Raw genomic sequence first — 11,334 nt, 5'->3', positions numbered from 1 at the left:
ACTGAGACTTAACCCCTTGCCCCACCAGGGAGGCCCCAAGAAGCCTGGGTTTTAATCCCAGATGTGACACTCATCAGATGTGTGATCAGAGGCAAATCACAGACAGAGGTAACATAACTTCTCAGTATTATTCTGCTACAAGAATAATACTCTAGCCACGCATCCTAGTTGGGGTAAGAGATTATACTAAAATAAAAGATGATTAAAGAGATCCAATATATTAAAACTGGAAAACAAACACATTTCTTTCTCTCATCGTAGTTGAGGGTGAGTACTCCACAGTGAGTCCGTATTTAGAAACCAGTGGGTCTTTGTAACAGGTGATTTCTGAGATTGCTCTAGTCTCTCAGACAGAAGTCCAGGGATGAAGTGGTCCTCTTAAAAAAGTAGAGAGGAAGTTACACTGGTTACATTGGACAGAGTTATACCACATTACACTGGACAGAGATCAAAAATTACAAGTTATTTTTTGCCCCAGGTTCTTCATGTCCTGGCTGTCATTCTAGCAAGAATGACCTTTTACTAAATACATACTTGATCTTTTCATATCTTATGTCTAATATTTTAAGCCAAGCATATTTCTACCTATTTTCTAATAAGAAAACAGAGTCTGAAAGGCCAGGTAACCTCAAAGTCCATCTACTTTATACTTAACCAAAGTACCTCTCCTATTTAAGTGATATTAAAAAGCGAAAGGATAACCATACCAATTAGAAGTGATCAGTCAAGAAGTAAAAACTAGGGAGTCTACAAGGGAGACAAATGAAACAAACACTAGACATGATCAAAACTCCGAATGTTGGGTAGCTCTGCCACAGGGCTGCCTGACTTGGATAAATCCATTCTCATCTCTGGGCCTCAGTTTCTTCATCTGTAGAATGGAATCATTGTAGTAACTGGAACGGTCCTCTTTCCAGTTCTGCCATACTATGATTTTTATTTTGAAAATAGTGAAGCCAAAATTAAGTAAGCAGGAGGAAAGTATCTGATTCTAAAAATTGCTCCAATTAAGGGCACAGCAAGAGTGGAGAGAGGCCTGGTAACTGAAATGAGGAAATCAGATGAGCCTTTCTTCCCAGGAGGCTCAGAAGACAAGCCTGTACCTGCCGGGTGAGCCACACCTGCTCTCCACATTCCTTCCAAGGGCAAACCCAGGTCTGCACGCAATGCAGTGAATGGAAGGTAGGGGAAATCCTGTATTAACTGGTTCTGGAGGCCTGTTCTCAGAAGAGGCAAGCTAAGTTTCAAACAGACGCAAGAGGGGCTCTTCCTTGAAAGACATGAATTAAGAAGGAGTCTTGATCACAACCCAGACTAGGAAGCCAAAGGCAAAGGTCTTCAACTTTGGCTGAAGGAGGATGTGTGACGCTCAATCTCTTTGGACTTCAGTTTTCTGACATGAAATAAATAAAATCAATGAGAGGAGAAAATTTAAGATATAAGGAACTCTTATCAACTACCTCACTCTAATAGTGCAAGAGGGATTTGTAAGTTTCATTCTGCTTCTTCCAATGGAGCAAAATTTGAACTCAGGTTGGCCAGCCCCTGGGTTACTTCCAATCTCAAGGAAGGTGATATGTGTGAAAGTACTTTGTGATTTATAAGTCAATAAAGGGCAATGACACATAGTCTTGAATTAGAATAATTAGAAATTATCCAGAAGTGACATTCTGATGAAGGGATGGGCTTTTTCCTTTGCCCAGCCACCCACTCAATCCTTAATTTATTTTCTAGTCAGTTAAGGGAGAGTTTTTCAAAGAGGCTCTTGAAACAGTGGCAGCCTCATGTAGTGAAAAGAATATTGGACTAGGAATCAAGACTTTCTAGTTCCAGTTGTGCCACAGAAACATTAATCTTGAGAAGTCACTCACCCTTTCATCTGTCAAATGAGGGGTTAGATTAGAGGTGATTACCAAAGTTCCTTTAGCACAGATAGTTCAGTGACTTAGGGATGGAAACCACTGAGGGAATGGAGCACTGTCATTTTTAGCATTCCCATTCTAAGCCCAGGCACTTGGGCCATCCTCCTGTGGGGAAGTCAGCCCACATCCCTAGTTCAGCCATTCTCCCCTAGTTCAGCCTGGCTAGAGGATGCTTGGGGCCTGAAGGGACTGTCTACCATAGTGGTTACAGAATCTGAGCTCTCAGGCAGTTATAAAGTAGCAACTCCACCTGCCACAGCCCAGGCTGGAAGAGTTACATCTCCTGATCCCCCATTCTCACCTGGTGTTTCAATCTTGAGGAGTAAGGTATAGATCTGAGTAGGGGTGGGAAGAGAAAGATGAGATGGATTCCAGGGAAAGAAAGTCAAGTCCTGGCTTTAGCTATTTGCAGTGGAAAATAGCAACCACTTCCTCCTTCCTACAAGCCCTTTGTGCCAGCAATTTTCCAGTAATTGCAGTAACTCTAGTTACCCCCCAATGACCTTCTAGCACACTCTGCTTCACATAGTCCAAAGGGTAAAAACAAGGAGATAAGACTGAAGGAGACAAATTGCTAATTTTTACAGCTAATAGGAAGTAAGAGTTTTAAAAGCATTTCACTAGTCAAATCTGAGAACAACCTATGTGCAGGTGTGCAGGACCCTGCAGCCTGGCTGTGCTATGTGGGCAAGGCATTTCATCTCTCCCAGAGCCACAATACTTTGGCAGTAAGTGAACAGCCAAAGTCTCCATGAGAAGTAGCACCTAGCAGGAGAGTGGGCATACACAGGAAGTAACTGCACCTAAAAATGGAAGGGGTTACCTTTTCTACTGGGACTTTTGAGCCTGAGGCTAGTTCTAGTCTCTGCCCTCAGACCCCCCTCTTGTATCTTGAGGGAGGTTTCCAAATCCTCTTATTTAGAAAGGCCAGAATTCAAACCATCCTGTCAATGTTTCTCAGGAAAGACCAGAGGCCATATGGAATGCCTGCTCCTGCAAAGACAAAGTTAGCATTTAAAACAAGAAATTCAAGCATGAGAAATTAGAGAAGACCAAAGTGATACAAATCTGGAGGAAGTTTTCACAAACTCCACCTTTCCATCTGTGCCTTTTCCACATTTTATTAAATTTGTGTTTTTTAAAAAAAAATCACAGCAGCATTATCAAAGACAACATATGTACAAACATTTTACAAAAGAAACAGTAACTAATATCAGCTGTATTAAGGGAAAGCTGAAGAGTAGACGCCGTTTCCGAGGCAGGGTCTGCCCTCACAGACATGGAAAACGTGTTCAGGCAGCTGAAACAGGCTTCTGTGCCCGCGATCAGCATTTTGCGGTTGGTGATAGAGAAGGTGGTAAAGATGATACTAGGCGGGCAATTAGCAAACGCCTCTTCTCAGGAAGGCCAAGGAACCAGTGGAGCCCATCAAATAACTTAAAGCCCAAGACAGTAAAAACGCTGTTTCCCATCTAAACTCATTTTAAGCCTTCAAAATCGAATGCTCTCTTGCCAACCACGCTGGAGGGTCACACAGGCACCGGTTTCTTAACCCTCTGCCAAACCTTCCTTAACTCTTCTACTGAGGACTCTTGTTGGACCGAAAGGGAAGGAATTTTGAAAATGCTTCCTTCAAGACAGAATTCAGACAGAGGTGACCTTGAGGCCAAGACCTATTACATTTGGTGAGGTGGGGTGGGAGGCAGGAATTTGGGGTGGGGAGAAATATCTCCTTGGGCCTGGAGTCAAGAAGCCTAACTCACTTGGGTCAGGAACCATGCTAAAAATCCGGGACCCGTCCCCACCCCCTGCCCCGCCGGTACCTACAAACTGGGTTCCTTTCTCAACTCCCCCAGTTCCTTGATCTCCACCTTCTTGTACTTCCCGGACCGCCTCCGGTTGGTGATCACCAGGACCGCAATGCAGGCGGCCAGGGCCACCACCACCACCACGATGACAGCGATGAGGCCGGCGGTGAGGCGCTTCATGGAGAACTGAGGGGGCTTCTCGTCCAGGTAGTAGATGAGCGTCCGCTCCACGTTCAGGGGCTCGCCACGCACGCGCATGTCCAAGCCTCCCCTGCCCTGGAACAGCGACTCGCCCTTGACGTCCCTCTCGAAATAGTAGGCGGCGTCGGCGATGTCCACGTCTCCGGGGGTCTTCTGCGAAGAGTTCTGCCTCAGCTCGATCTGGATGGTGGGCTCCTCGTAATGCACCGCCGCCAAGAATCTGGGGTGCAGCCGGTAGCGCTCGCGGAAGAGCCGCCGCAGCTCAGAGTCCAGGTCCGAGTGGTTGAAGGCGCGGGCGGCCGGGCGGTGTTGGAGGTCGATGAGGATGTGGTGGGTGCGCACCAGCTCGTCGCAGCGCAGGTTCAGGTCGCCCTTGTCGGTGCGGCGCACGCCCACCGAGTTCACGCACCAGCACACAGACGTCCCGTTGCACTGGCGGGCCTTGAAGCGGCCGTCGTGGTCGCAGTCGGGGTTGTACAGGCCATCGTTGTCCACGATCGCGTGCTCGCTCGGCCTCACCAGCCCGCGCGCGGCCTTGGGGGCGCTCACGCGCGCCTTGAGCAGCAGGCACTTGGAAGTCAGCGTGGAGCAGTTGACCTCGAAGTTGGAGCCGAGCGCCCGGCAGAGGCAGCGCCCGCGGCCGTCCAGCTCGCACACGGTCATCTTGTTGGTGGGACACGTGCAGTTGTGCTGCGCGGCCGCGGGGCCGGTCACCGCCACCAGCACCAGCAGCAGCACCGGCAGCAGCGGTCGAGATGGCAGCGCGAGGCCGGGGTCTCCGGCCATGGTGGGCTGCAGAAGCGCGGTCCAGGCGCGGGCGGGCTGAGCGCTGGGGGCTCGGCGGGGCCGGGCTCTGCCGTCTGGGACAGTCTCCAGGCGTCTGCCGCCGGCCTCTCCCTCCCGCTCTTATACTCCGCTGGACCTGCCCGACTGGTTCGGCCGCCGACTCACCCGCTGGTATTTGGGTGACACATCCCGCCCGCCGTGCCCGTCCCACGGAAGGCCCGGCCTGCGCGGCGCGATAGGATCAGCGGAGCGGAGGCTACTCCCGCCTCCCCCTGACCGAAAGCCGCGAGAGGAGAACCGATACTCACCTGCGGGCTGCGAGGGTCCCGCCCCCGGCCCGCCCGGCCCCACCTAGGGAGGGATCCGCCCTCGTAGCTGTTTCCGATCGCGAGCTCTGAGCGTCCTGCCCCTCTGCGGGGTTGGAAAGCGCAGGAATTTCATTGAAATGCCGGGCACAGAGCTGCCCAGCTTTGTCCCTCCTCCCTCCCTCGCTTTCTGTTTCCCGGTCCCTACCCTTGCTTTAAGTTCTGTGGCTCCCTCGACTCTTTCCTCAGTTCTCACACCTCATCCGCATCTCAATCCTGAAAGTTATGGAGTGTCTGACAGGCCCACTTTGAAGTCTTAAGTGCCCCGGCCATCAGTTTCTTCAGGAGTCCGGGCGGGGTCTCTGCTTCTCGTATTCTGCCTGGCTATTATGAGGCCTTTAAATGGATGTTTATGGAAAGGAGTGCTGCAGAATCTGCAGAAAGGTTGGGGGAGCGGTTCTGAGTAACTCTCAGGCGTCCTCCTGTGCACCATATCAGGGCTCTCACTAAACACTCCACTCCCCCCAGCCCCCAGCATTTATACATATACTCAGTACTGGGAGGAAAAAGGGAACAAATTCTTGAAAAGAACTGGGAAGACTGTAAGACATTCTTTGTACAATTTGGTTCTAAGAGAGCAAATTATTACATCTTCTTCTGTGTCCCATATAACTTGCTGAACCATGGCAAATAATGAGAGAATGGAACCTGTGGGAATTTGCTTGTCTGCCACTGTGTGGCTACTTTAATGGGACAGAGGGGTTGCAATCTCTTTTTTGAATCATTGAGAAAGTCCAAAGTTTCAAAGCTGTGGTAAAATTAACAATAATTAGCAAGCTATAATTATTCCCTGCTCCTCCATCAAAGCACATTTTATACGTTCAGCATTTAATGAACACCAGCAGTAGTGCAAGGGTGTTGTTTAACACATGAAAGCCAGCCCAGCCTCTGCCCCATTAATTTTCAAGCAATTCCTGAGGCAGGTAGATGCAAATACATCATTCTGTCTTTACAGCTAGAGAAAGCAGAGACACATAGGGGCAATTTTTTATCCAAAGAACCAGGCATTGCTGCAACACTCCCCTGTTTGCTAAGCCCACTGTCTCTGTTCTGTCCATCCACCAATCGTCAGTTTCTTTTCCCTTTTCCAACCTCTAGTCCATTCGGAATCAGAGAAGGCTTCCAAAATCACAGCTCTGTGCCCATCTTCTCTTTGCTAAAAACACTTCAAGCACAGATTGACTGGGGGTCAGGAGCCAGAGCGTTGTCCTTGCTCTTAGGATAAAAGTCATACTTTTTAAGTTAGCACACAAAATCATATTGTACCTTAGGCAAGAAACTTAACTTCTCTGGACTTTAGTTTCTTCATCTATAAAAATGGGGAAAATAGAAGTCCCTACCTAAGAAGGTAGGTGTGAGAATTAATGTTCGATAAACTACTTAGAATAGTATCTGTTTTAACAATATCTGCAGTGAGTAAGGCAGGTGTCAGCTGCTGTTGTGGTCATCATCTTCACCTTCATCGTGTTCCTCTCTGCTTCTCCAGTCCTTGTGTTTTCAAACCTTTGTAAAACCATCTATCAGAATTATGGATTTAGTGCAAGATTGTGTTTCTTCTACTCAGCTCTTGGGTCACCTCCAGGAAGCCTTCCCTGATAGGCCATCCCTATTGTACTCAGGAGAGTAACATTCCAGAATGACAACACTAACTTTTCTGAACTTCTTTTCTATCCACACCTCTATAAAATCGGGATTATAACCTCTCTACTTCATAGGTCATCTTGCAAAATAAAATCTCAATTGATGAGACAATAGATGCTAAAGCTTTGTAAACTGTGACTCTAAACATGTTAGGTTGTGTGTATGAGTTTTTTTTTTTTTTTTAAATCTTACCTGCCTTCTTATTTTTCCGGCTACTGCCTAGATAGCTAGAATCCTCTATAACTGGCAGAGCCACCTGTCTGATATTCCAGAGGGCCCTACTTTGGCAAGAGGAAAGCTGATGGGGAAGGGATCTCAGGGCTGAGGAATATGTACAATGATTTTATTAAGCAAGGGCAGCCCCAAATGACTGGCTCTTCTCAGTCTAGTGTGCTGTTGTCTTTGAGCTTTTGCCTTTCCATCCATGTCACAGGTCAGAAGGAAGGGGACAGAAGGAGCCCATTCTCAATATCTTCTTTGGAAGATGGATAGATTCCCATACATGAACCAAAGATGAGCCGTACCAACACACACACACACACACACACACACACACACACACACAGAGTCTTTGTGTTCCCAACAGGCACACCAACACCACAATGAGTTCATTACGTAAGAACAACCCCCACTCTGATTTACATTTGTTGCATCCATTTCCTGCCAAAGTCTGCAAAATGTCACATATTAGCTTCATCCCCTTGTATCTTTTAAATTTTCAAACATTTACAAAAGCATTTCATGAACTTGGGCTTGTCACGTATGTATCAGGGGCAGGAACCACACCTAATCCCTGTAGCCCCAGTGCAGGCATATATTAGGCACTCAGAAGTGCTGACTGGGTTCATTAACATTGGGTCGTGCCCTGAATGTCGCAAAATCAGTCTGTCTCTTAGGAGTGATTGTGTTGACGATTTCAATACTCCTCTCCTAGTCTAGCTCTCATCACCTACTGGAGACAAGAGCCTCTGTTCCACCTCAGCAACCCTCCAAATATTCCCTTTAAATTCCTTTATGATACTTGGGTGTTACTTTTACTTTTATGCACCATCCTAAACTTTAATCAGCCTGTCTGAAGAAGGATGGTCTATGAGGTTAGAAGCAGACAGAGATTCGAAGAACAGTGGTATAATGCAGCTGACGGAAAATGGGATTTGAACATAATTTAAATATGCTAAGATTGTACCATAAATTCATATTTCAAATGAATGCCATCTCTCTAAGAGGTAATGTGCAGAATTTGTAATTACCCACCATTGCTCTGCTAACCAAAACGGAAATTGCCATCTAGCTTTACTCCAATTCATTATTCTGTAGTTCATTATTTTTCTTCAATTCCGTGAATGACCAATTCATATGCACACTCTTAAGACAGACATTGCCATAAATTCCCGTGCCTAGATAACAAGTGAAAGTTTTTCTTTGTCATACTGAAAGTGACTCAAATATTTCTCTGTAATCTTCAGATTGTTTTAGGGGCTAATGTTTTATTAATGCATAGGTTCTGAAACTTTCCACTGTAAACATTAATAAAATTTCAATTACGTATGTATCTGAAAAAGGAAAACAGCCTTTGGATCCAGTGATACTTCTGCTCAAATTCTAATTTCACACCATTCACAAGCTGTATGGTTTTGAGCAAGTTACTTCATCTCTCTGAGCCTCAATTTCTTTAATTATAAAATTAAAGACTAAAGCCTACGTGTCCTCAAAGTCTGTGAAAAGGATGATTTCCCAGCTTGTTTTTAAGAACGTGCTTCCCCACCCCCCATTTAACTCCACACTTATTTTATTCTTTTGCTCTGTTTTCTAAACTAGTGTTTTATCTGATTTTTCCTTTGTATAAGACCAATATCAACACATTAATTTTCTATTTAAGGGTGTGACTTACACAAACAAAACACACAAAATAAAACTGATTAAGAAAAAATACCATCATCATTATCTTAATTATTCAAGATAAAGAATATAAAATACGCAACCCAGTGTTTGACATGTACCAAGTAAAATTAATCTTAGCTATTATCATCAGCCATCTCGGGGAATGTGGAGAAGCTTTGAGATCACTAAAGGTGGATATTATGGGGATTGCTGAAGATCAGGTCAAGGAGATGGGTGCTGGGGAGGGGAGCGCGCATCATCCCGACCTCCCAGATCCAGCAATACAGAGAATTGAGAGGTGAGGTGAATGCATTAAGCATTTCTCCTAACATTGTTTGCTGGGATCCCTCTAACCCCCTGGGGAGTAGGCAGCAGAGATATTATTATCCCTATTTTACAGATGTGAAAACACTGACCTTGGGAGGAGACAAGAAGGATTTGTTCACGGTCACATGTTTACAGGGGGTCAGGCCAGAACTAGACTGCAGGTCTCCTGACTGTGAACGAACATACAAATTAAGAAAGATGCAAGAGGGTTGAAGGGATGAAGTGGGACGAGTCTCATCTCATTTCCCCAGGTTTTCTTTGATTTTTTTCTTTTCTTCATTATACAAATATTTTGTAAGAGGTTCTGGTTTCATGATGAGTGAAAAATAGCTAATTATATAGGACACCACAGAGAGTCAACATTTGAAAACCCTAGGACTTATGCCAGTGACCACCGGTTCCTCCCACACTGGAGTGGACATGCAATCCCCTTGCTTTGACTTTGCAGGAACAAACAGCATTTGAATTCTGTGCAGCCAGACCTTGGGTAAATCCTCCCACTTGGTCTCCTTTATTATAGAACAGGTACAGTGGTACCCTCCTAGAAACACAGTGAAGGGGGTGATATTTGTGAAACTGCCTGCCTCTATGTTGGGAAGAGCCCTCGTTCTTCTTCCTGGCCAGACCACTGTCAGCTTTGGCCTCTATAATGAGGAGGAGGGAGGTTTGGGGAAATCAACCATAGAATAACAGGGAACTGGGCAGCAAGGCTAGGGGCAGGGGGAGGGGTGTGGAGAATGGACTAGATTAGGAATGCACAACTCTACCTTCAGTGTTTCATTTCTTTAAAAATGAACTCGTGTTGCCAAATATTAGAATTCAAAAATATTAGAATTCAAAAGAACTAGGGGATGCATTTTCTTGTTTGTTATCATTAAAATGTTTATAATTCAGAAGAAATATTTGGAATAGTTTCTATATGCTTCTTTTGTTCCCTTTACATAGTTTCTAATATTGATATGAAATGCCATTTACTGCATTTCACCAACATTGTAGCAAGTAGTTTACAAATACAACCCCTATAATCTACCACCTCTCTACCCCCAGCAACTCTATGAAATCATTGCTCTTGTCTCAATTCACCTGATGAAAAAGCCAAGGCTTTAGGTCACACAGTTCGGAATTAGCAGAGCAGGGATTTGAACCCAGTTCTAGTGACAACATGAACATCTACACTTCGCCATGACAGTTTAGTCTCTTGCTGGAGTCTTGGATGGGTGAGAGTAGGTCTAAGATGTTGGGATGGTGAGCTGGGCGTGGTTGGGTCCAGGCTGTCCAGGGAACTGAAAGTCTGATGTTTTCACTTTTCTGGAAAGACAACACTTTTTTCTACGCTTGCTCACCTGGGTGGGACCTTACTCAGTTTTTTAGGAGAGTAGGAGAGGCTGGCTGTGACATCTTTTTTGGTTCTGCTTGGTTTTTATAGGTCAACAGGATTTGAAAAGTGACTGTCATTTCACCTGAGAACTCTGCGTCACAGTTTCATTTCTGTCTCTCCTGGCCATGATCCTGTCTTTATCTTCTTCTTGACATAAATTGAAAGCCATAAATGGCCCCCCTCTCATTCTGGTTGCTTTCTCTAGTGGTACTTGACTTCTTTTCCAAGAGCCTTATACTCCTAAAAAGCCTATAAAACACCCCGCAGCATTGTATTTACCTTGTAGTTAATCTCACTGGTTCTTGGGCACATCTGTTTCCAGAGAGATTTGGCAGCAAATGAGGAGAAGCCAGGAAATCTTGTCACAACATTCCTGAAGCAATCGTGTTTCTCAAACCCCACGTTTATGAGTCATGGCCCTTCTTTTCCCAGGGCTGGCCAGGTGATGTGTGATGCCCATGGAGGGGGTGTGCAGGTGTGCACTGTTTCTGTTCCAGTGGTGAGGCCAGGGGGTGAGAGGTCTCCAATGTGCTACTCTCTCTGGTGAAACCAGCTTGCCTGTGTGGACAGTCCCAGTCCAGGCACTTTTCAATGACTCCTTAGAGTCATTGAAAAGCATCTTAGCAGGTCTTCTGTCCAGTCTCTCACTCAAACAGAGGACTCCTCTCTCCAAAGTCTAAATAGTTTATGAAACCTCAGTCCTTTCCCACAGGATAGTCCATTGTAGTCCCAAGCAATTTTATGGGAAGTTCATCATAATATTTTTTAAAAGATTTATTTTATTTTTATACAAGAGCTGGGGTACAGGCCAGATGTATGGAAGGGTGAGAGGATTCACCAGAGACAGAGCGGAGAACAGAACAGGCAGACTGACTGAAACACACTGCTGAGGGGAGCAGCGGGTGAGACAGAAGAGGTCTGCCGCGCCATGTGGGTATCTCCGCGGCCGGCAAGGATCGAACAGGCACTGCAGAGGCTGCAGAAAACTTCACAACGCTGCGCTAAATTGCCTGTGCCACCAGGGA

At 45.8% G+C, this 11,334-nt stretch overlaps 1 protein-coding gene across 1 annotated transcript; it reads right to left on the bottom strand.

The window, feature by feature from the left end:
- Positions 1-3,033: 3,033 nt before the first annotated feature.
- Positions 3,034-4,717, bottom strand: TACSTD2 (tumor associated calcium signal transducer 2). The gene has a single exon (XM_037499665.2). It carries the CDS (start codon positions 4,715-4,717, stop codon positions 3,746-3,748), a length of 972 nt encoding a protein of 323 aa, XP_037355562.1. The 3' UTR covers positions 3,034-3,745.
- Positions 4,718-11,334: the final 6,617 nt, after the last annotated feature.

The sequence above is a fragment of the Talpa occidentalis genome, unplaced genomic scaffold (genome assembly GCF_014898055.3).
Source record: "Talpa occidentalis isolate TD23 unplaced genomic scaffold, MPIMG_talOcc4v2.1 talOcc4.9, whole genome shotgun sequence".
NCBI lineage: Eukaryota > Metazoa > Chordata > Mammalia > Eulipotyphla > Talpidae > Talpa > Talpa occidentalis.
Note: the sequence above shows the minus strand (reverse complement) of the source record. Positions and strands in the feature narration are given on the sequence as shown.